Source organism: Pan troglodytes, chromosome X (genome assembly GCF_028858775.2).
Source record: "Pan troglodytes isolate AG18354 chromosome X, NHGRI_mPanTro3-v2.0_pri, whole genome shotgun sequence".
NCBI lineage: Eukaryota > Metazoa > Chordata > Mammalia > Primates > Hominidae > Pan > Pan troglodytes.
In genome coordinates this window covers 116,336,906-116,362,792 of record NC_072421.2, presented here as the reverse complement: position 1 = coordinate 116,362,792, position 25,887 = coordinate 116,336,906, and the positions used below count along the sequence as shown (strand labels likewise).

Below are 25,887 nucleotides of genomic sequence, written 5' to 3'. Positions count from 1 at the left end.
TTACTTCTACTAAAAATACAAAAATTAGCTAGATGTGGTGGCAGGCACCTGTAATCCCAGCTACTCAGGAGGCTGAGCTCATGACTGTAGCAATATTTGAGTTCTCTGTGGTCTTCTTACAAACCTTGGGGGAAAAACAACACAGGCAATTTATAATGTCACAGCAATAACCATCGTGTGTTCCATATTTTTACTACTTAGAAACCACTTTCATAGTCACTAACTCATTTGGTAAGCTATAGAGAAGGCCATTCTCCCTCCCATCCTAAGCTGTCACTTGCTACTCTAGGAAGGAACACTTGAAACTTCTCTATTTCTATTGTCTATAACATTCTTGGCAGCTAAATGCTCACTGCATCCCCATACTCTGTAGGCAAGGATTACCACAGGGTTCTGCTGGGAGTGCTGGGCCAGATGCCAAAGGCCCAGCCAGACACAGGATATCAAAGGAGGATTGTTTAGATGCTGGGGTCCCTGCCTTTTAGGGATGCCTAACTACAGAGTTCTGCCTCTGCCAGATTATTCATCCCCATACAATGCACAGCAGTCTCCCTCAGCCTATCCCAGTGTCATTTTTAATCAAGGAAGGAGGTAATAATGTAGAATTCACAGGTCATCATTTCATTATTTTGGTCTGGACATCAAAGAACCAGCAGGATAATGATGATGGAAAAGTTATTTATCATCTCGGAATCTCGATTTGTCCATTCTTAAAATAGGAAGGGTAAAAGTCGCCCCTACCTAGTCTCCAGATATCTGGAGATGATAAATGAAGTACTACAGTGGAATAGTTTAATTTTTAAGGTGAATTACTTTGAACTCCTTGGAAGGATCACATAAGTCTAAGGGATTCTAACTGGCTCAGAGTTATATATCTTCAGTCACTTAAAAGTTGTGCTAGAAATCGCACAAAATAACTGAAATTAAATATACAGAAAAGGGAATAAAACTTAGGATTTGATGTTGGGAAAGGAAAGGAAACTTAGCAAAGAAAGTGGCAACCAACAGCAGAGATCAAAATAGGAAGAGGAAGACAGGAAAATGTGAAAGTGAAGAATTAAAATTTTGTTACTGGGAAAGAAAGGGGAAATACAGGCATACCTTGAAAGTGAAGAATTAAAATTTTGTTACTGGGAAAGAAAGGGGAAATACAGGCATACCATATTGTGGGTTGGGTTCCAGACCACTGTAATAAAGTGAATATCGTAATAAAGTGAGTCACACAATTTTTTTGGTTTCCCAGTGCATATAAAAGTCATGTTTACACTATACTATAGTGTACTAATTGTGCAATAGCATTGTGCCTATAAAAACAATAAACATGCCTTAATTTAAGATACTTTATTGCTAAAAAATACTAATGATCATCTGAGCCTTCAGCAAGTCATAATCTTTTTGCTGGTGGGAGGTCTTGACTTGAGGTTGATGGCTCCTGCCTGATCAGGGTGGTGGTTGCTGAAGGTTAGGGTGGCTGGGGCAATTTCTTAAAATAAGACAACAGTGAGGTTTGCCACATCAATTGACTCTTCCTTTCCAAAAGATAGATTTCTTTCTTTCTTTCTTTCCTTCTTTCTTTCCTTCTTTCCTTCTTTCCTTCTTTCTTTCTTTCTTTCTTTCTTCTTTCCTTCTTTCTTTCTTTTCTTTTTTTTTAGACAGAGTTTCACAGGCTGGAGTACAGTGGCAAGATCTCAGCTCTCTGCAACTTCCGCCTCCAGGGTTCATGCAATTCTCATGCCTCAGCCTCCTGAATAGCTGGGATTACAGGCGCCCGCCACCACGCCCAGCCGATTTTTGTATTTTAGTAGAGATGGGGTTTCGCTGTGTTGCCCAGGCTGGTCTGGAACTCCTGAGCTCAGGCAATCTGCCCGTCTCAGCCTCCCAAAGTGCTAGGATTACAGGCGTGAGCCACCACAACTGGCCCAAAAGATTATTTATTTATTTATTTATTTTTAGACAGAGTCTTGCTCTGTCACTAAGTTAGAGTGCAATGGCACAATCTTGGCTCACTGTAGCCTCCATCTCCGGGGTTCAAGTGATTCTCCTGCCTCAGCTGGGACTACAGGCATGTGCCACCATGCCCAGCTAATTTTTTTGTATTTTTAATAGAGATGGGGTTTCACCATGTTAGCCGGGATGGTCTCAATCTCTTGACCTCGTGATCCACCCACCTCGGCCTCCCAAAATGTTGGGATTACAGGCATGAGCCACTGCACCCGGCCCAAAAGATTTCTTTATAGCATGCCATGCTATTTGATAGCATTTTACCCACAGTGAAACTTCTTTCAAAATTGGAGTCAGTCCTCTCAAACCCTGCCACTGCTTTATCAACTAAGTTTATGTCATATTCTAAATCCTTTGTTGTCATTTCAACAATGTTCACAGCATCTTCACCAGGAGTAAATTCCATCTCAAAAATCCACTTTCTTTGCTCATCCATAAGAAGCAATACCTCATCTGTTCAAGTTTTATCATGAGATTGCAGCAATTCAATCATATCTTCAGGCTTCACTTCTAATTCTAGTTCTCTTGCTATTTCCACCTCATCTGCAGTGACTTCCTCCGCTGAAGTCTTGAACCCCTCAAAGTCATCCATGAAGGTTGGAATCAACTTTGTATTAGTCCATTCTTGCATTGCTATAAAGAAATGCCTGAGACTGGGTAATATATAAAGAAAAGAGGTTTATTTGGCTCACAGTACTGCAGGCTGTACAGGAAGCACGGCAGCATCAGCCTCCGGGGAGGTCTCAGGAAGCTTCCAATCATGGCAGAAGGCAAAGGAAGAGCAAGTAATTTCACATGGCCAGAGTAGGAGAAAGAGAGCGGGGAGGAGGTGATACACATTTTTAAGCAACCAGATCTCACAAGTATGTGATGATGGCAACTAAGGGGGATGGTGTTAAGCCATGAGAAACCACCCCCATTATCCAACCACCTTCCTCCAGGCCCCAGCTCCAACACTGGGAATTACAATTCGACATGAGATTTGGGTGGGGACACAGATCTGAACCATATCAAATTTCTTCCCAACTCCTGTTAATGTTGGGGTTTTTTGTCTTTTGTTTGTTTGTTTTGTTTTGTTTTGTTTTGTTTTGTTTTTTGAGATGGAGTCTCACTCCGTTGCCCAGGCTGGAGTGCAGTGGCACAATCTCGGCTCACTGCAACCTCCACCTTCTGGGTTCAAGAGATTCTCCTGCCTCAGCCTCCCAAGTAACTGGGATTACAAGCGCCCACCACCACACCCGGCTAATGTTTTATATTTTTAGTAGAGACAGGATTTCAGCATGTTGGCCAGGCTGGTCTTGAACTCCTGACCTCAAGTGATCCACCCGCCTTGGCCTCCCAAAATGCTGGGATTACAGTCCACGTTGGTATTTTGACCTCCTCCTATTAACCATGAGTGTTCTTAATGTCATTTAGAATGGTGAATCCTTTCCAGAAGGTTTTCAATTTCCTTTGCCCAGATCTATCAAAGGAATAGCTCTATTGCAGCCTTATAAAATGTATTTTTTAAAAAAATAGGACTTGAAGGTCTAAATTACTCCTTAATCCATCTGCTACAGAATGGATGTTGTGTTAGCAGACATGAAAACAATATTAATCTCCTTGTACATAGCCATCAGAGCTCTTGGGTGACTAAGTGCATTGTTAATGAGCAGTAATATTTTGAAAGGAACCTTTTTTTCTGAGCAGTAGGTCTCAACAGTGGGCTTAACATGTTCAGAAAACCATGCTGTAAACAGATGTGCTGTCATCCAGGCTTTGTTGTTCCATTTAGAGAACACAAGCAGAATTTGGCATAATTCTTAAGGACCCTAGAATTTTCAGAATGATAAATGAATATTGGCTTCAATTTAAAGTCACCAGCTGCATTAGCTCCTAACAAGAGAGTCAGCCTGTCCTTTGAACCTTTGAAGCCAAGCACTGACTTCTCCTCTGCAGCTATTAAAATCCTAGATGCTGGCTGGGCACGGTGGCTCATGCCTGTAATCCCAGCACTTTGGGAGGCCGAGGCAGGCAGATCACTTAAGGTCAGGAGTTCCAGACCAGCCTGACCAACATGGCGAAACCCCATCTCTACTAAAAAATACAAAAATTAGCTGGGCGTGGTGGCAGGCGCCTGTAATCCCAGCTACTTGGGAGGCTGACGCAGGGAGAATTGCTTGAACCCAGGAGGCGAAGGTTGCAGTGAGCTGAGGCCGCCCCACTGTACTCCAGCCTAGGCAACAGAGTGAGACTCTATCTCAAAAAAAAAAAAATTCCTAGATGCCATCTTCTTCTAATATAAGGCTGTTTTGTCTACATGGAAAATCTGTTGTTTAGTGCAGCTACTCTTATCAATGATCTTAGTTAATCTTCTGGATAACTTGCTGCAGCTTCTCCATCAGCACTTGCTGCTCTTTGCACTTTTGTGTTGTGGAGACAGCTTCCTTCCTTAAACCTCATGAACCAACCTCTGCTAGCTTCACACTTTTCTTCTGCAGCTTCCTCATCTCTCTCAGCCTTCATAGAATTGAAGAGAGTTAGGGTCCAGTTCTGGATTAGGCAGGCTTTGGTTTAAGGGAATATCGTGGCTTAAGAAAACATTTGATCTTCTATCCAGATCACTAAAACTTTCTCCATATCGGCAATAAGGCTGTTTGCTTTCTTATTCACATGCTCATTGGAATGGCACTTTAATTTCCTTCAAGAACTTTTCCTTTGCATTCACAACTTGGCTAACTGGCTGGCACAAGAGGCCTCGCTGGGCTTTTGACGTGCCTTCCTCACTTAGCTTAGCTTAGTCATTTCTAGCTTTTTTTTTTTTTTTGAGATGGAGTCTCGCTCTGTCACCCAGGCTGGAATGCAGTGGCGCGATCTCGGCTCACTGCAAGCTCCGCCTCCCAGGTTCACGCCATTCTCCTGCCTCAGCCTCCCATGTAGCTGGGACTACAGGCGCCTGCCACTAAGCCCGGCTAATTTTTTGTATTTTTTAGTAGAGACAGGGTTTCACCGTGTTAGCCAGGATGGTCTCGATCTCCTGACCTTGTGATCCGCCCGCCTTGGCCTCCCAAAGTGCTGGGATTACAGGCGTGAGCCTCCACGCCTGGCCATTTCTAGCTTTTGATTTAAGGTGAAAGATACATGTCTTTCCTTTCACTTAAACACTTGGAAATCATTGTAGGGTTATTAATTGGCTTAATATCAATATTGTTGTATTTCAGGGAATAGGGAGGCCCAAGGAGAGTGAGAGAGTTTGAAGAAGGGCTAGTCAGTGGAACAGTCTGAACACATAAAACATTTATCAATTAAGTTCACTGTCTTATCTGGGCACAGTTGTGGCACCCCAAAACAATTACAATGGTAACATCAAAGATCACTGATCACAGCTCCACATAACAGATGTAATCATAATGAAAAAGTTTGAAACATTGAGAGAATTACCAAAATGTCAGACAGAGACAAAGTTAGCACATGCTGTCGAGAAAATGGTGCCAACAGACTTGCTTAACGCAGGGTTGCCACAAACCTTCCATTTGTGAAAAACACAGTATCTGCAAAGTACAATAAAGCCAGGCACAATAAAACGAGGCATGCCTGTATAAACAGCAACTGTCAAGTGATGTTTTCCAACTAGAATTAAAAGATTACATAAGGAATTTTTTAAAGGAATTCAATCTGGAAGAACTGAGCAACAATTAAGAATGCATTATAAAGGATATGATACTTACATATGTGAAATAAATTTAAATGGCCAATTCTAACCAGAGTGAATGCTGCAGCTGGGTGTTAAAAAATCTTTTAACCATACTGAGTTTGGCAGTGATTCTGTACAAGGAAATGATTTATATTCAGGGACTGACTATTTGGGTATCTCATCCAGTTTCAAGATATCAAGACCCACATGGAATACAGCAATGAAGCCAAAGGAAGGAAAGAGAGAGCTAATCATCATGGCCCTATTTCAGATGCAGCCCTTCTTTACCCATCTTACATTTCTGCCCCTTTCATGCTTCTAAGCCAAGTCAGACAGTTATGCACAGAGTGGATAACTTACTTATGTCTGGCTTAAGGGCCTACCCTTCAGAAAGGTACACATGCTGGAGGTAAGGAAGCTGAGCTGCAATTGTGGCAGATTTGTACTTCTTGGGTTGATCTACACTGACTCCAGCCACTCCTTTTCTATGGAATATACTAAAAACAGTAAGATGATAGTATTTCTTTAGTTTGCTCACCCCTGAGATTCAAAGGGAAAAGAATGACAGCAGGAAATTGTTGCAAGAGCTGGGCATCCAGTCACCAAATACCATAGGATTGTGTGTGAATGTGTGTGTGCATGTGTGTATGCATGTACATACACACACACTAGTATACACTAGTGGTATGGTTCAGTTAAACACTATGAGTCAGGTCAGGAGCAGCCAACCACTTTTTATCTCTCAGGTTCCTTCTGGAAATTTGGTCTTTACTTCTAGTGAGAAATCCGGAAAAGGCTCCACTGGTTATCCTCCTCCTGGGAGAAAGACCACATTAACTTTCCTTCTCTCAGGACACTGGGGAATTCTGTTCACTTAGCCTTGTTAGAGGGTTAATCATTAATTAATTTATGCTGACACAACCATGAGACATTAGGGTCCCTACATAATTAGGCTTAGCCTGCCTCAGCCTTGTAAGGTCAACCTTATAAAGAAGAAATATCTCACTTTCTATTCAAGCACTCTTGTTTGATCTGGGGGCACTTCTTATGTTCTTATGAGTGTGACGCTTGGGACAGAAGTAGAAGGGACAATGTGTGTTTCATGGTGAGTAATGAGAGAGGGAGAGGAAAAGGACTGTAACTGACAAACAAGTGAGTACTGCCTGTGCTGTCTCCTCACCTTAGGTAAAACAAGCACTGTCTGTTAGACTGAAGAGGTGGTCTGATATTCACAATCCAGTCTCTTACCGAATTCGAAAATCATCAGCAGCTATACATTCCTGGTGAGTGGGGTGGGAAGTTAGTGGTCAGTTGGTACTGAGGGGGTATAGCAGAGACTGTTAACAGACATGAAATCTACTAGCTATGCCTCTACATATCCCAGTCTTCCTTGTGGTTAAATTGGGGTTAGGTGATTAGTTCCTGCCAATGAAATGTATGCAGAAGTTCTGTGTTACCTCTAGGATGAGGCGATTAAGGCACATGGGCTTCCAGTTCTCTTTTTCTTTGCTACGGTGTCCTTGGAAGTCATCTGTTCCAGATGGTATAGCTATAAGACAGAAGAGGACCAACCAGTCTATATCAAACATTATGTGAGCAACAAATAAACCTCTGCTATTTGTCACTGTATCGGTCTAGCCTATCGTGATTAATATAGGCACCAAAGCAGTGTTTCATTTAGGGTGCCAGAGACTTTAGTGCTAGAAATTAAGCTACTCACACCCACAATGTATAGTTCCTTTTAGAGACACAAACTCTACCAGGGTGATCAGATTTCATGTTTCCCAAGACTCTCTTCAGCAAAACTTTGTCTTTGAAGGAGAATGGTTTGCCATGAATTAGTAACTTCAAGTGTAGAGACCATCTCTCCTAAGGACACACATCTTCCAAATATCGAAAAGCATCCAAAATTTATTGAATAGCTCATGAAGTCTCTTCCTAGGTACCTATCATCTCCTTCTGCTACTTCCCATTTTACTGATGGCACTGGACACAAATGCTAGTTTATAGCCTTTATACACAGAACTCCCTCATATATTAGGTTCCCATTAAAAAACAAAAAAGGAGACACAACTAAGTTTCTGTTTATCAAAGACATCTGATAGTGGCAAGCACCTGTAGTCCCAGCTACTTGGGAGGCTGAAGCAGGAGGATTGTTTGAAATTCAAGTCCAGCTTTGGCAACATAGCAAGATTCCATCTCAAAAAAAAAAAAAAAAAAATCTCAATTTCTTGTAGGCCCTGGCTCAGTGTACTTTTAAAGTTTAGAATAGGAGGGAGAGGAACATCCTTCATTCACTGTCTCCAAAATGTCTAATATTTGCCTATCTCTCAGTGAGCCAGCAGGTCCAGCATAAGATAGGAAGCACAACATTTCATTTATTTTTTTATTTTTATTTTTTGAGACAGAGTCTCACTCTGTCACCCAGACTGGAGTGCAGTGGCACGATCTCCATTCACTGCAACCTCCGTCCCCCGGGTTCAAGAGATTCTCCTGCCTTAGCCTCCCCAGTAGCTGGGATTACAGGCGTGCACCGCCACGCCTGGCTAATTTTTTTTTTTGTATTTTTGGTGGAGACAGCGTTTTGCCATGTTGTCCAGGCTGGTCTCGAACTCCTGACCTCAAGTGATCCACCTGCCTCATTCTCCCAAAGCTCTGGGATTACAGGTGTGAGCCACTGCACCTGGTCAGGAAGCACAACACTTTAAACCTTGAAAACAAAAGGGCTGGGACAACATCCACTTGGCACTCTTCACCAATGAGGGAAGACCTCTCTTAGCTGTTTTTCACTATAACCAGTTGAAGGCTCTACCTTTCAGAGCATCTACTTACTGAGCTGACAGGGACCCCATATACAACTGTTTATTGCAAAAGACCAAACTATGTCTTTAAAAATGTTTCTTTAAAAAGCAGGTCACATCACCAATGAAAGTTTGAGAAATTACATACACAGAGAAATATTTTTCTTGGGTTACTGACTTGATAGAAATTTTGATATATTCTCCCCCTAAAGGAACCAGTGAAAAGGCCTGTCTGGTGGTAAGGGGCTATACAAAAGCCATGGCTTTGGTCCTGTGTACAAGCTTGCCTCTTGCTCCGCAGCTGGAATCTGGTTCTGTTGGGAGAAGACAGTCAGAGAAGTCCTTACATCTCTGACCCCAAAAACCTCTTCTGAGCATTGCCCAACACTCCTGTTATACAACATGCAAAACAAATAATCAACCTTAAAAGTCAGGCAGCCAAAGCTCTACTCGAATAATAAGCCCTTTTACAAACTGCTTGTCATCTGCCAAAATCAGCTCCAAAGGAACACCAGGAACTCAAAATTCTATTGTTCTCATTAACTACTTGGGGGAACTAGACAAGCTTCGATGGCTCTATTGGTTTTCTGAGAGACAAAAGACACTAAGATTTTCATCTATCTGCACCCTGTCTTTGATCTCAAAAATTTAATTGTAGCTCCAGTCCCACCATCTCTAAGAGGCCTCTATTAAAAGGGTGAGCTAGAAAGGGGCACCGGCCTTTTCTTAGAACATATGCTATTCTCTACTTCCTTCCTGCCTGATTGTTAGGGTGGGAAAAGAAGAATCCAAATGCCAACTTTTTCAGAAAATTTATTGAGAGGGAGGGAGAGGGCAAGACAGAAGCATCTGAAATTTAGTCTTCTGCCTGTGAGGGCCCTCTGGCTGAAGTTCAAAAGGAAAGAGGAGCTTTGCCCAAGGAAAACTATTCAAAACTATGTTTGGTGCACTTGGGAAAGCCTGGTGGTGCATTGTTGGCCCAGAACAGGTTCTCTGGGATTCAAAAGGCAGGGTGAAGCTTTTCTTTTCTGAGACGGAGTCTCACTCTGTCACCCAGGCTGGAGTGCAATGGCGTGATCTCAGCTCACTGCAACCTCCGCCTCCCGGGTTCAAGCAGTTCTCTGCCTCAGCCTCCTGAGTAGCTGGGATTACAAGTGCCCACCACCACTCCTGGCTAATTTTTTTTTTTTTTTTTTTTTTGTATTTTTAGTAGAGACGGGGTTTCACCATCTTGGCCAGGCTGGTCTTGAACTCCTGACCTCGTGATCCACCCACCTCAGCCTCCCAAAGTGCTGGGAATACAGGCGTGAGCCACCGCACCCAGCCAGGGTGAGGCTTTTTCTTTAGGCATTGGACAAGATTTATTGACATGACAATTCCATATTTTCTGAGAAGGATTAAAATTTTTCTTAGGCCCCCAAACTAGAAGGCAATATCAATACTGGTCTTGGTTATATGCATTTATCATAAAATTCATTCAAATAGCAGATTGAGGGTTCCATAAAACAATTAGCCCTGTTTCTGTTTCCAAGCAAACAGGACAGACAGAAGCCATTCAAACATTCTTTTTCAAACCAGATGTGAACAAAGAATTCTCAAGTCTAGATGCAATGTTGAATCCAGTAACAGTGCTCCTAAAACCAGCCAGATCTCTCAAAAGGCAAGGTGAGACGGAGGAGCTGCATGGCAGTGCAGTCACCATGCTGCCAAGTGAGGACAGAGATCATCACTGTCTGGAGGCCTCTTGTTAAGTGGCCTTATTAAGAAAATCTTCCAGGTAAATGCTTTCAGTGAAACAAAAACAAACAAACAAAAAAGAAAATCTGATGGGAGAAATCTGTTATAAAACTCATCTCTGATAAACCACAAAAGGGATTTCAATATGTACTTGACATTAATATCCCAGGACTGTCAACCCACAGATGCAAAGCTCAGGCTTTCCCTCCTCTATAAAGTCTTACTACCCTGCCTTTTCCTGTTACTGTTCCCTCCTGTTAAATTGATCCCATCTTCTGCTAGGCTCCATACATACTGATTTGATCACACTTGTTTCCTTCACTAGCTTATAGGATTTCTGAGAGCAGGGACCAAGCCTTATTCATCTCTGCATCCCCACTGTTAGCACAATTCCTGGAACATTGTAGGTGTTCATTAAGTCGCTTAATTGCTGATAAGATTAATAATACTTATTATAGTTAACTTTTGAGTGTTCAGAAACTCTATGTTTAACGTCCTATATTTCTCCTCATTTTCCAGGTGAGAGAGCTGAGGCACTGAGATGTTAAATATCATGCCTAATCTCATCCAGCCAATAACTGGCAAAGCAACAATACAAACTGGGTGATCAGGCTCCAGAACCTTCATTCTTAACTACTACACAGAGTGCTACACAGGAATGAATGAGTGATCTCATAAAAGGGCTATATACCTATGAAACTATTAAACAAGAACTGAAGTTGATTTAGAAATCTGGTTTATTCACACAAAAATTGATTAAGTAGATACCCAGTACTCTCTGCCAAGCCCAGTGCTAAGCATCAGTGGTACAAAGATAAAAATATGGGATTTGGTTCTGTTTATATTGAACAATGAGAACACTTGGACACAGGAAGGGGAACATCACACACCGGGGCCTTTTGTGGGGTGTGGGGAGGGGGAGGGATAGCTTTAGGAGATGTACCTAATGTAAATGACGAGTTAATGGGTGCAGCACACCAACATGGCACATGTAAACATATGTAACAAACCTGCACATTGTGCACATGTACTCTAGAACTTAAAGTATAATAAATAAATATATATATATATAAGATAAAAATATGGTCTTATTTGGCGGGGCGCGGTGGCTCACGCCTGTAATCCCAGCACTTTGGGAGGCCAAGGCGGGTGGATAACGAGGTCAGGAGATCGAGACCATCCTGGCTAACACAGTGAAACCCCGTCTCTACTAAAAATACAAAAAAAAAAATTAGCTGGGAGTGGTGGCGGGCGCCTGTAGTCCCAGCTGCTCGGGAGGCTGAGGCAGAAGAATGGTGTGAACCCGGGAGATGGAGCTTGCAGTGAGCCCAGATCGCGCCACTGCACTCCAGCCTGGGCGAGCAGCGAGACTCCATATCAAAAAAATATATATATATATGGTCTTATTCCTCAGCAAGAAGAGAAACAAATAACGAAAGGTCACTAAGCACTTACTATGTGCTGGGCACTGTTCTAAGTACTTCACGTTGTTAATCTCTTTAATCTTTACAAAATCCCTATTATGAGATCCCAGTCATATTGTTATTATTAAACTGAGATGAGACAGATAAGAAACTGAGGCTCAGGGAGGTTAAGCAACTTGCAAGAGCCACCATTTGAATACAAGCAGCCTAGCTCCAGAACCCATGCTCTCATCATTACACTCTACTGCCTCATCAGTTTACAACCACACAACCATAACGCAATGTGATATGTGCTAAGAGAAAGAAAGAGAAAAAATACTATAGATGCAGAGAGGAAATGATTATTTTTGCCAGAGAGGGAGCTCAAAGAAGGCTCTGTAGAGCAGGTAACATATGAGCTGGGCCTTGAAGGTATGAGAATAGGAAAGAAATTCAGGCCAGGCACAGTGGCTCACACCTGTAATCCCAGCACTTTGGGAGGCTGAGGCAGGCAGGTTGCTTGAGGTCAGGAGTTTGAGACCAGCCTGGCCAACATGGTAAAATCCCATCTCTACTAAAAATACAAAACTCAGCCAGGCGTGATAGCAGGTGCCTGTAGTCCCAGCTACTTGGGAAGCTGAGGCAGGAGAACTGCTTGAATTCGGGAGGTGGAGGTTGCAGCGAGCCAAGATCACACCACTGCACTCCAGCCTGGGTGACAGAGTGAGACTGTGTCTCAAAAACATAAAAGTAATTTTAAAAAATTCAAACCAAAATGCTACATGGAGACCAGTAAAACTTGTATGTGTTTTCAAAGCCATCACTACTAAAGTACAAAGCTAAGAAACAAGCCCAGCGCTATACTGTCTTCTACTGCTGAGGCCACTTCTCACCAAGGAACCGGGAAATGACCAGTGAATCTTTATGTCAAGTTTCCCACTTAGTTGAAACACTCCCTGGGGTTTTAGTCAGCTTCACAGCACCTGTAAGAACTTCCTTTCCTCTCCCTTCCATACAATAGATAATGTTTCTGGAAGGAGACCCTCAGACTCTCTTTAGTGTAACTTGAGGCCAGATCTTTCAAGGTTGGCAAAGGAGGCTGGAATCACCATGTGGGTGAGAGGGATAGCTAGACCTCACAGCCCTGATTTTTTCCATACATTAAGATACTCTCTGCTCTGCTAACTGCAGAGGTTCTGAATTCAGTTTTATTAAAGGGCATCCATGGGTTCCCTTAGAGTTCATTCCACTCAAACCTATTGGCAACATCCCCTCCTGTGATAGCTACCTTCCCTGAGGATTACTGGGTACTACCACCAAGAAATGCAGGTGAATAAGTACAAGTGAACTCAACTGTCGCTAAGTACTCCTAGAGCAAACTTGCAATTATTTCTCCCACTCAAAACACCCTCTCTTGACCCCACAAACCATTTGAGTTACTGCCTCATTTCTCTGCTCACCTTTAAAACAAAAATCTTCAAAAGATTTGTCTATACTCCCTGTCTACAATTTTTCTCTTCTCTTTCCCTTTTGAACCATTCTAATCAAGCTTTTGTCCACTGAAACAGCTTTTATCAAGGCTACTAGTGACCTCTAAGTTGTTAAATTCTACCAAAACTTCCCAGACCTCAGCTTACTTGGCCAACCATAAGTATTTTTCACAGTTGATCATTCTCTCTTCTTTGAAGCACCTTCTTCACTTGGCTTCCAGGATACCATTCTCTTCTGGTTTGCCTTCTACCTTCTGGCCAGTCTTTCTTAGCCTCCATTATTTGTTCCTCTTTACATTCCTAAACTCTAAATGTTGAGATGTCTCAGGGCTTGGTCCTTGGTCTCCTTCTCTTTAACTCTTCTCACTCCTTGGTGATTTCGTCCATATCATACCTTAAATACTATGTAGATGCCTATGACTCAAAAATGTTTATCTTTGGCCCAGGCCACTCCTCTGAATGCCAGGTTCATACATCCCACAGCTTATTCAACATCCCCACTTAGATGTCTAACTGGCAGCTCATATTAAACATATCCAAAATTGAGCTTCCAACACACTCCCAACCCTGTTCATCTGACAGTCTTCACCATTGCAGTTAGTGGCAACTCTATCTTTCCGACCATTCAGGCCAAAAGCCTTGGCATCATCTTGGACAGAGATGCTGTGTTACAGAACTCCAGGGGGCACCAGTCACATTTTTGTCAATGCTATTAGTGTTATGCCATATGGTGACCCTGCTTTCCTTGATTCCTCTTACATCCTACATCTGATCTGTTAGCAAATCCAGTTGGCTCTACCTTCAAAATGTATCCAAAATCCAACAACTTCTCCCCAAGTCCACTGTTCCTCCCCTGACCCAAGCTTGACCCCTTAAAATTTACTTTCCACAGGCTGGGCGCGGTGGCTCACGCCTGTAATCCCAGCACTTTGGGAGGCCGAGGCAGGCAGATCACGAGGTCAGGAGATGGAGACCATCCTGGCTAACACAGTGAAACCCCGTCTCTACTAAAAATACAAAAAATTAGCCGGGCGTAGTGGCGGGTGCCTGTAGTCCCAGCTACTCGGGAGGCTGAGGCAGGAGAATGGCGTGAACCCGGGAGGTGGAGCTTGCAGTGAGCCAAGATCGCACCACTGCACTCCAGCCTGGGGAACAGAGCGAAACTCCGTCTCAAAAAAAAAAAAAAAAATTACTTTCCACAAAACAACCACAGCAATCCTTATAAAATGTAAGTCAGATCACATCACTCCCCTACTCAAAATTCCCCAATGCTTCCCATCACATTCAAAATTCTCACAATAGCCTACAAGATGCTGCATTGCTTTTTTCTTTTATATTTATCTACTAGATAAATATCTATCTACTAGACTATCTACTAGATGAATATCTATCTACTAGACTATCTACTAGATGTATATTTTCTTTATTCATCTCACTTATTGTCCGCTGCCCATATGTGAATATAAGCTCCATAAAGTCAGGGACTTGGTCTGTTTTATTCACAGATGAAGCCCCAGCATCTACAGCAATACCTGACACAAAGTATGTACTCAATATGTATTTGTAAATGGAATGAATGAAGTAGATTGGGTAGGGGGAAATCTTGACACATGGGCCAGAATTATACCAAATTGCAATATGACAAGTGAAATGGCATTTGAGGAGCCAGCTAGTGCTGAGACCTAGTCAAGCCCCAGGAGATGTTTTTAGTTCCTACTTCCTACCATTGTTTTGACATTTTGTCTGAGGAAGTCTCCCTTCTTTTGTCTCCTAAAGAGAAGGAAATTGACTATATAGCAAAGTAAGGAGCTCCCCCTAGTGGAAGTAACTCCATCAAAGCAATGGAATAGAAAATCATAGCCTGGTGCTTGAAATTACAAGGATCACTAGGGACAAAGGAAGTGACTCCAGCATTTCACAGGAAAAATCCTCAGTGGAAACACTGGAGAACTAAAGATTAGATCTGAAGTATATGGGGGAACTTACCAATTTATTTTATTGTTGAACCTCTTTTGCATCTGATGATGGGGAAAAAATAATTTATTTAAAGTTGAACAAAAGGCCGGGCGCAGTGGCTCACACCTGTAATCCCAGCATTTTGGGAGGCCAAGGCGGGCAGATCACTTGAGGTCAGGAGTTTGAGACCAGCCTGGCCAACATGAAGAAACTGTTTAAAAAAATTAGCCAGGCGTGGTGACATGCACCCATAATCCCAGCTACTCGGGGGGCTGAGGCACGAGAATTGTTTGAACCCGGGGAGTGGAGGTTGCAGTGAGCTGAGATCGTGCACTGCACTCCAGCCTGGGCAACAGAGCGAGAATCTGTCTCAAAAAAAAAAAAAAGTTGAACAACATATGTACCTACCCTCAAGGAATTTAAAATCTGGTAGAGAATGTAACTCACAAATACAAATAAGCACAAAGCAATGAGTATGAATGTAAATCAGTGAACGTGAGCCTAACAAGAGAAATAAACTAAAAGATATAACTCACCCAGGAAAAAGAGGGATTACTTTAGGCTGAGGAAATCCAGGAAAACATCTTGGAGGGAGTGGTTCTTGAGTGGCACCTTGAAAGGCAAATAAAATTTAAATAAGCGAGTACTACATGTAAAGACCTAAATCTAGAGAAGGGCACATCATGTGAAATTCCAAGCAGACCAGCGGGGCTTTGTAAAGGTCACAATTTGGGTGATAACACAGAACCTGAAACCCTCCTTGAAAAGAGCAGAGAGGGATTCATGAGAGAAAGGTCCTTGGCAAAGGTGAACACAGGCAGGGACCAAAGAAAGTCCCTTTATTCATTTTCCATTGGATGAAAGGAACACTACTTAAATGTATAGGGAAAAAAAAGAAAATAATATAAGTGGTTATTCTCTTCCACAGGCATGCGTACTGAGGCAGTTTTCTGGTGAATCTAGAAGAGGGGTCCACAAACTTTTTATTTAAAGGGCCGTATAGGCTGGGCATGGTGGCTCACACCTGTAATCCCAGCACTTTGGGAGGCTGAGGTAGGTGGATCGCTTGAGCCCAGGAGATTGAGACCAGCCTGGGAAATACAGTAAGACCCCATCTCTACAAAATATTTTAAAATTAGCTGAGCATGGTGGGGCGCACCTGTAGTCCCAGCTACTTGGGAGGATGAGGTGGGTAGATTGCTTGAGCCCAGGAGTTCAAGGCTGCAGTGAGCCGTGATCACTCCACTGCACTCCAGCCTGGGTGACAGAGCGAGACCTTGTCTCATGAATGAATGAATGAATAAATAAATAAATAAATAAATAAATGGACAGATAGTAAATATTTGTGGCTTTGTAGGTCATATACAGTATCTGTCGCCAACTACTCAACTCTGCCATCACAGGGTAAAAGCAGTAATAGACAATACATAAACAAATAAACAATAAAACTTTATTTACAAAAATAGATGGCAGACCAGATTTGGTCCACATGCTGAAGTTTGCTGACTCCTGGCCTACAATAAGAGAAGCAGTTACACGATTCAAATGCTTAATCACATCGGGCTTTGGTAGCCTGATGCGTTCATGGATGCAACAGAGATACACCTACCTCCAGTATCAGATTGGGCAAGTTCTTGGGCTGAGTTCCTTCTTTTCCGACCAGCGCTTAGATGTATACTGCCGATATTTGCCTCTCTAGTACTTCTTTTTAATTGCTGGTAACCCTAAAAAAAAAAAAAAAACATCTCATTTGAAAGCCTCCAATATCAGAAAGCTATTGGTAGGACTATTGATAGGGCTCACAAGGTAGCATTTATCTTGATACATTTTCTGCTTTTTCATGGTCTGGACTTCACCTTGGCTTTGCAAGATAAGAAATCCAATCTAGACCAGGTGCAGTGGCTCATGCCTGTAATCCCAACACTTTGGGAGGCCAAGGCGGGCAGATCACCTGAGGTCAGGAGTTCAAGACCAGCCTGGCCAACATGGTGAAACCTCATCTCTACTAAAAATACAAAAATTATCCAGGCACGATGGTGGGTGCCTATAATCCTAGCTACTCGGGAGGCTGAGGCAGGAGAATCGTTTGAACCTGGGAGGCAGAGGTTGTAGTGAGCCGAGATCGTGCCACTGCACTCCAGCCTGGGCGACAGAGCGAGACTCGGTCAAAAAAAAAAAAAAAGAAAGAGAGAGAGAGGAAAGAAGGAAGGAAGGAAGGAAGGAAAGAAAAAGAAATTCAATCTCGAGTCATCTGAAATTGGGAAGACTATGAAAGCTCTACTTATCAGTAAAAGTCCCAGAGGAATGCCAGTAGCATCAGTTTACATTCAGTAGCTATTTCACAGAGATCACCCCGATACTTTGTTACCTGCAAGGGAAGGGGGAGCCTCCCTTCTTAGATGTTTTCCTGCCCTGAAAAAAAAAAGTGACAAATTGGCAATATGAATACTTACAAGAGGCATTAGCTATAAGCTTCGTGAAAAGAGAGATTATTTTTTAAATTAGAAACAATCTTTTATTTTTACAAAAGCAGTGTATATTCATTGTGAAAAATTTGAAAGCAAAAATAACTAAATAGAACATTGTGTTCCCATCACACAGAAATCACCATTAACAGCTTAGTATATATCTTTTCAGATATTTTTTCTAAGTATATGTAATACATATACGCATTTTCTTCCAAAAATGAAATACTGTACAAAATGTTTTACAACTGCCCTTTTTAGTTAATGACCTCCACCATTTCATCTTAAAAAGTTTTCACATCATCTAATAACCATCCATATACAAATTTCCCTAATTTTCCCAAAAATGTCCCATTAAGCAAGTTTGTTTAAATCATGATCCAATCTCAGACCACACGCTGCATCTTAAGTCTCTTTTCATTGAGAACAGTGTCTTCTTTCAGGACAAAAATTTTGTATTTTTAGCAGAGACGGGGTTTCACCATGTTGGCCAGGATGGTCTCGATCTTTTGATCACCATGTTGGCCAGGATGGTCTCAATCTCTTGACCTCGTGATCCGCCCACCTCAGCCTCCCAAAGTGCTAGGATTACAGGCGTGAGTCACTGCGCCCAGCCCTTTTTATTCTATTAAACCAGGAGTTAGCAAGCTTTTCTGTGAAGGTCAGAGAATTAATAATTTAGAATTTATGAACCAAGAAGCAAGATCGAGGATATTATATAAGTATTTACATAATGAGAGAAAACAAAATTGTACAAATTTTTAATTAATGAAATTTAAAAAGTAATAACAATTGACTATAAGGTTTTATAATACAGTTCTACTAATGAAAAGGTTAGAATAGAAAAATAACATTTTGCTTCATTAGGGTTGAAAATTAGTGTTCCCTATCATCAAATTTGTCACTATTCATCTGAAAACACATTCTTAGCTCACAGGTCATAGATTGCCAATTCCTATACTACATCATGCAGCTTGTTTGTGGTTTGCTTTTCTTTTAAAGTTTAAGTGAAAATAACATTCCTCATAATTGACAGTTACATTTGGGTGCTGGCTTATTGGAGCTATATGATAGTAAAGCACCAATGAGAAAAACAATTCCTCAGCCACTTTTTTTTTTTTTTTTTTTTTTTTTTTGTCGCCCAGGCTGGAGTGCAGTGGTGTGATCTCAGCTCACTGCAACCTCCGCCTCCCAGGTTCAAGCGATTCTCCTGCCTCAGCCTCCCAAGTAGCTGGGACTACAGGCACACGCCTGGCTACTTTTTGTATTTTTAGTAGAGATGGTGTTTCGCCTATGTTGGCCAGGCTGGTCTCGAACTCCTGACCTCAGGTGATCCACACACCTCGGCCTCCCAAAGTGCTGGGATTACAGGCGTGAACCACCGCGCCCAGCCCACATTTTTTAAAAGTATGTATTGTGTTACTTCAGTTATTCTGGTAGCTAACTGTTGAGCATGCCTGTCTTCTTTCATTTAGATGGACAGAAGGTAGGCTGCATTGTGACCGTCACTTTCATAACTAACCATGTGTTAATATTTAATAGGGCTGACCAATTTAAAAATCAGTGCAAGTGAGGATATTAATTGGCCTATGTTGGGGCTTCTTTTTCTCAAATATAAATATGCTCTTTAAAGATATACAGGTAAATATTCAAAGACTTAAAAGAATAGAAAGTGGTTGCTTTTGGGGGCAACATGGAATGGGAAGGAAAGCAAATGATTCATTTTTTTAAAAAAGTAAATCTTGTAGAACTATTTGATTTTTAAAAACTACAGTATGATACCTGTAATCCCAGCACTTTGGGAGGCTGAGGTGGGAGGATCGCTTGAGCCTAGGAGTTCAAGATCAGCCTGGGCAACATGGCAAAACCCTGTCTTTTTTTTGTCTTTTTCTTTTTTTTTTTTTTTTTTTTTTTTTTTTTGAGATGGAGTCTTGCTCTGTCACCCAGGCTGGAATGCAGTGATGCGATCTCAGCTCACTGCAACCTCCACCTCCTGGGTTCAAACGATTCTCCTGCCTCAGCCTCCTGAGTAGCTGGGATTACAGGTGCACGCCACCACGCCCAGCTAATTTTTGTATTTTTAGTAGAGATGAGGTTTCGCCATGTTTGCCAGGCTGGTCTCTAGCTCCTGACCTCAGGTGATCTGTCCACCTCAGCCTCCCAAAGTGCTGGGATTACAGGCGTGAGCCACTGCGCCTGGCTGTGAAACCCTGTCTCTACACAACATTTAAAAATTAGCCAGCCATGGTGGTGTGCACCTGTAGTCCCAGGTATTTGGGAGGCTGAGGTGAGAAGATTGCTTGAAGGTTGAGGCTGCAGTGAGCTGTGATTGCACGCGCCACTGTACTCCAACCTGGGTGACAGAACGAGATGCTGTTTCAAAACAAATAAAAACCCTACAGTATGTACTTGTATAATTTTGATTAAAATAAACAAAAGAAAACGAGAGGCACATTAAGACCTCTTCTGGAAAAGGTTTCCTTAATACTTTCCTCCACCCGCCTTCAAGCAGGGTTAAGTGTTCCTCTTCTGTGAAAGGTTTCCTTAATACTTTCCTCCACCCGCCTTCAAGCAGGGTTAAGTGTTCCTCTTCTCTGCTCCCCAGAGCATCTTGTCCTCAACTCCCTTCAGAGCACTTAACAAGCTGTACTGTCATTGTTTTGTTGTCTGTCTTCCTGAAGGAACTATGAGCTCCTTGCAAGGAAGGACTATGTATTATTCATTTCAGCTCCTAATTTTTATAACACTAAAAAAGGCATTCATTAAATGAAGTGAAACTAGCTAAACCAAATACAACCAAAAGTCACTCAATCTAGGCAAATTAACATCACAATGAGACACTAATCAAAAAGACAGACAAGAAAGTATTGGTAAGGATGTGGAGAAATAGAAATCTTCATACATTTACCAGTGGGGATAGAAAACAGTGCAGCCACTTTGGAAAGCAATCCAGAAGTTCCTAAAAAGTTAAACATACAGTTACTTTATAAAACCCAGCAATTCCACTCCTAGGTATATACCCAAGAGAACCCAAAACATGTCCACACAAAAACTTGTATACGAATATTCACAGAATTATTCATAACAACCAAAAAGTGGAAACAACTCAAATGTTTATCAACTGATGAGTGGAAAAACAAAATATGGTATATCCATCAATGTAATATTATTTAGCCAGAAAAAGGAAGGGAGTATTGATAATGTTACAAAATGGATGAACCTTGAAAACATCATGTTAAGTGAAAGAACCCAGACACAAAAGGCCACATATTGTATGAGTCCATTCATGTGAAATGTCCAGAAAAAGCAACTATATACAGACAGAAAGCAGACAAATGGTTGCCTAGGGCTAAACATGAGAGAGGAGATTAACTGCAAACTGCTTCTGGGAATTCATGGGGGATAGGGGAAATGTTCTAAAACTGTATTGTGGTGATGGTTGCACAACTCCATAAATTTATTTTTATTTATTTGTTTAGTTTTGAGACAGGGTCTTGCTCTGTCACCCAGACTGGAGTGCAGTGGCACAATCACAGCTCACTGCAGCCTCGACCTCCCTGGCTCAAGTGATCCTCCCACCTCAGCCCCCAAGTAGCTGGGACTACAGGTGTGCACTACCGCTCCTGGCTAAATTTATTTTTTAAACTGTACACTTAAAGTCAGTGGATTTGATGGTATAAAAAGTACAAGGCTGGGAAAAAATTCCTCAATTTATTACATTATTCAGTTTCTTTATAAATTAACTGTTTTTCCTCAAATAGACTACTTCTATTAAGAACTGTGGTGAGGCTGCTGGTAGTGGTTCACGCCTGTAATCCCAGCACTTTGGGAGGCCAAGGCGGGTAGATCACCTGTGGTCAGGAGTTCGAGACCAGCCTAGCCAACATGGTGAAACCCCGTCTCTACTAAAAATACAAAAATTAGCTGGGCATGGTGGTGGCATGCCTGTAATTCCAGCTACTCGGGAGTTGGAGACAGGAGAACTGATTGAACCCAGGAGGCAGAGGTTGCAGTGAGCCGAGATCGTGCCACTGCACTCCAGCCTGGGCGACAGAGTGAGACCGTCTCAAGAAAAAACAAAAACAAACAAAAACAAAAACAAAAATAAAACCGTGGTGAGGCCAGGCGTGTGGCTCACGCCTGTAATCCCAGCACTTTGAGAGGCCAAGATGGGCGGATTACTTGAGGTCAGGAGTTCAAGACTAGCCTGGCGAACATGGTGAAACCCCATATCTACTAAAAAATACAAAAACTAGCCGGGTGTCGTGGCGGGCGCCTGTAATCCCACCTACTCAGGAGGCTGAGGCGGGAGAATTGCTTAAACCCAGGAGACAGAGGTTGCAGCGAGCCGAGATCGCGCCATTGCACTCCAGCCTGGGCGACAGAGCAAGACTCTGTCTCAAAAAAAAAAAAAAAAAAAAAAAGACCGTGGTGAATTAAGTTTCTGAGACATTTCTGTCAGTTGGGACTTGGGGCTGTGCTGCATAGACATCACAGCCAGCATCTCAGTCTGAGAAATTGTACGATGTCTTGAGGTGTACAACGTGTTTCCAGTTGAGTGACCCCAGTGTGTAGTCTAGATACTCCCTGGCCTTTCTGCCGGTTTAAGTGTGAGAGTGCCTAAGGCCTCTACACCAAGCAAGAAACTAGTCAGTTAACAAACTCACGTCTTGAAACTCCCCAGCCCAGTTCACAACCAGGTGAATTGTTCTATTACAGCATATCTATGAAAATGATCGATCAAATTACTGATTTGATTTTCTCCTTTTTTTGGAGGGTGGGCAACTGGGTAAGTGCTTATTGGGCAAGGATGTCCGGCCAGATCAGCCAAAAGATACAAAGTCCATCCCGTCGGCCCGTCCCCTGGAGTACTACAGGGGAAATCTCATCTCTCCAAGGCCGGTGGGGAGGCACAAAGGGATTTAACAGCACCTCTCCTGGCTAGGGGAAAGGCTGGGACAAAGTCCTTCCTTTGTTGCATTGCGGGAAGGGCCAAACCTGCCACAATGTCAGGGTGAGGTGTCTGTTCCCGGGGCCTCCTGGTGACCGGGAAGCTCATGCGACTGCTCCCGGACTTCAGTCGCTTTCGCCGCTGCAGCCCCACCGTCCCGCCCGTGCATGGCGAAACAAGCAGGCGGTGGAGGGAGGAAACCAGCCCGAGCCAACCGCTCATTCCTCGCAGCCGTCCGGGGATCCCCAGGCGGTCCCCCACGACCCTGCACGTGACCCCCCTGTCACGTGGCCGCCGTCCCTTTCGGGATGCACCATTGCTTCTGGCGCCCCCTGGTGACCAGAAGAGAGCAGAGCTGGCACCGCGAGGGCGAGCCTGCCGGTCCGCTGGACCCTACGCGAGCCGGCGGCGCTGTCTGGGCCCCCGCGGCGGAAATGGCCCCGCCGGTGGCACCAGGGCGTGCTCCGCGAAGCCCAGGGAGCTGACCCAAGCCCGAAGTGGAGTGGGTGGAAGCCGCTTCCACCCTTTCCTCCCTTCCCCCGAAAGGGAAAAGGACCTCTAAGAAGACAGAATGGCCAGATAATTATCTTGAACCTGGATTCCAGCTCCTTGTGCAAAAACAGAAGAATAAGGCAGGGTTTTGGAGTTTATGTTTGTTTGTTTGATTAAGAGGGTTTTGCTGATGCTCCTGAAAACATGTATTTGTAGCCCCGAGATTGTGAGCTAATTATTACTTCTGAGTCTCATTCTCCTCTTCTATAAAATAGGGACAATAATGGTGAAGTGTTTGTGAGGATTCACAGGTGTTTGTGAGGAGCAAATGAAATAATCCACCTGAAGGTTTTAGCAGACAGGTTTAAGCTACTTGTTTAGCTTTAAACCAGCTAGTTTAGCAACTAACTCAGGTCTCAGTAAACACCTTCGAGAAATGAAAGGATTTTGACACCATAAAATAAACACGTGCCTAAGGTGAATTGTCCATTAAAAATGTATGTATATGGGAATTAAAACCATCTATCCCCAAACTCGGCCTGGACACTGAGAATCAAAAACCCCACTTTAGCATCTACATAAAAAGGACTTTGCTAATCCACTGTCTTCATTCGCATGACTTTTCCAGGACGTTCTCTGCAGGCGAATAGTTTCTGCATTACAGGATCTTCTGCAAAGGCCCATCAACTCGTCAATGGACAGCACCAACAGTTTGCACTCTAAAATTTTTTGAATGCCTCTCATTAAAATCCTCCTCTTGCTGCTTACACCAATCCTAGAATGTTGGTATCTCGTGGTTCTTACCCAATCCCAATCAAATCCCAGCATTGAAAGACTCACTGCCTTAAGCCCATTTTTCATTTCTCAATAAATTCTGATCTTTCTTTTCCTGTCTGAAGCACCGCTAAAGCTTCACGAAGTGGTGTTCTCCCGTAGTGAGGGAAGCAATAAATGCACTTCGTCATATCATCAGGTGCATTGGTGATATATGGGGAGCGACCATTTGATTTTTATTGTTTTAGAGATGGGGTCTTGCTATGTTGCCCAGGTTGCTCTCCAACTACTGGCCTCAAGTGATCCTCCCACTTATTCAATTAATGGTGTTGGAATAATTAGCCAAGCATTTGCACGATTTTTCTTTTTTTTGAAATGGAGTCTCGCTGTCACCCAGGCTGGAGTGCAGCGGCATGATCTTGGCTAACTGCAACCTCCACCTCCCATGTTCAAGCGATTCTCCTGCCTCAGCCTCCTGAGTACCTGGGATTACAGACACGTGCCACCACACCCGGCTACTTTTTGTATTTTTTAGTAGAGACGAGGTCTCACCATGTTGTCCAGGCTGGTCTCGAACTCGTGACCTCAAGTGATCCACCCGCCTCGGCCTCCCAAAGTGCTGGGATTACAGGCTTGAGCCACCAAGCCGGGCCTCACACTTGTTTCATTCCCAGTGAACTACTTCACATACTGGCAAGCCTATTGGAGCAGGGGGTCCCTGCATTGTAATGGTGAGGTTGGCCTATGATGTGGCTGGGGCCTGGATGATTTTATGGTGATATCTTCCTCTTTACCCCAGCCACCAGGCCTACCACCCTCCAGCTAAGCTTGAGTTTTCTCCATTCATTCAAATCTTCTAACAGGTGCACTCAAAAGAGTAGTATCATTTTCTTCTCCTAAGTCATTCAGTTTTATGTTATTGTCCCTCATTGTTTTATTTTCAGCTGTGTTTCCATCAATTCTCTTGCTTTTTCTAGGAAAAGAGTCATATTTATTACAATTTATGATGGATATTTGTCAGCCAGTAACAACACAGTGTTTATTATAGTTTTTTTATTAGTATGTTTTTATATTTGCTCAGGCTTTACCCCTTTACTCCTCTTTTTTGACAAATAATCTTTAATTTTGCTCTCAAAATTATCACATTTGTCATTAGAAAAAGAACAAAAACAATTTTATAAATACTTCATATGTAAAACTCCCTTTTTAGAGAGTACAATCCCAATAAAGTAAATTATACATGTATCTACATTCACAGGGTTAGAAAAAAGATTTAAAAGAAATATGCCAGGTTGGGCATGGTGGCTCACACCTCTAATCTCAGCACCTTGGGAGGCCAAGATGGGAGGATCTCTTGAGTCCAGGAGTTTAAGATCAGCCTGGGCAACATGGTAAGACCCCATCTCTACTAAAAATGCAAAAATTAACCAGGTGTGGTGGCACACGCCTATAGTCCCAGCTACTTGGGAGGCTGAGTTGTGAGGATGGCTTGAGCTCAGGAGGCAGAGGTTGCAGTGAGCTGAGACGGTGCCACTACACTCCAGCCTGGGTGACAGAGCCAGACCCTGTCTTCAAAAAATAAAAAAGAAATAAAAGAAATATCCCAAAATATTCAGTGTTTACCTATGATTTATTTTTTCTTTTACTGTATACTTTTATGATTATTTAAGTATTAACTGTATTTTACATAATTTTGTGACACTCTAAATATTCAACTTTTATAACAAACCTAAAATAATTTAATAAATGAAATAGTTTTACAAACATTCTGGCACACAGAGAAGGAAAAAATTTACATTTCTTTTCTGTTTTTTGTTTTTTTGTTTTGTTTTGTTTTGTTTTTAGAGACAGTCTCATTGCCCAGGCTCAGACACCATCACAATTCACTGCAACCTCGAACTCCTGGCCTCATGTAATTCTCCTGCCTGGGCCTCCCAAAGTGTTGAGATTACAATCATAAGCCACTGCACTTGGCCAAGAATCTTTTTTTTTTTTTTTTTTTTTGAGACAGGGTCCCACTCTGTTGCCCAAACCAAAGTGCAGTGGCATGATCACGGCTCACTGTAGCCTTGACCTCCTGGGCTCAAGCTATTCTCCCGCTTCAGCCCTTACAAGTAGCTGAGATCACAGGCATACATCGCCAT

The 25,887-nt window shown here is 42.7% G+C and overlaps 1 protein-coding gene across 1 annotated transcript in view; it reads right to left on the bottom strand.

Annotated features, from left to right (window-relative positions):
• The window catches only part of LOC104003980 (uncharacterized), a 48,082-nt gene extending 22,195 nt beyond the window's left edge, over window positions 1–25,887 (bottom strand). The window contains exons 1-8 of the mRNA XM_063804236.1: window positions 25,880–25,887; window positions 22,875–23,035; window positions 22,525–22,809; window positions 20,435–20,485; window positions 17,430–17,473; window positions 16,671–16,785; window positions 15,598–15,673; window positions 7,132–7,223 (exon numbers count right to left, since the gene is read on the bottom strand). Of these exons, the coding sequence (XP_063660306.1) occupies window positions 17,457–17,473; window positions 20,435–20,485; window positions 22,525–22,809; window positions 22,875–23,035; window positions 25,880–25,887 (522 nt within the window). The 3' untranslated portion in view covers window positions 7,132–7,223; window positions 15,598–15,673; window positions 16,671–16,785; window positions 17,430–17,456. The remainder of the gene's footprint in view (window positions 1–7,131; window positions 7,224–15,597; window positions 15,674–16,670; window positions 16,786–17,429; window positions 17,474–20,434; window positions 20,486–22,524; window positions 22,810–22,874; window positions 23,036–25,879) is intronic.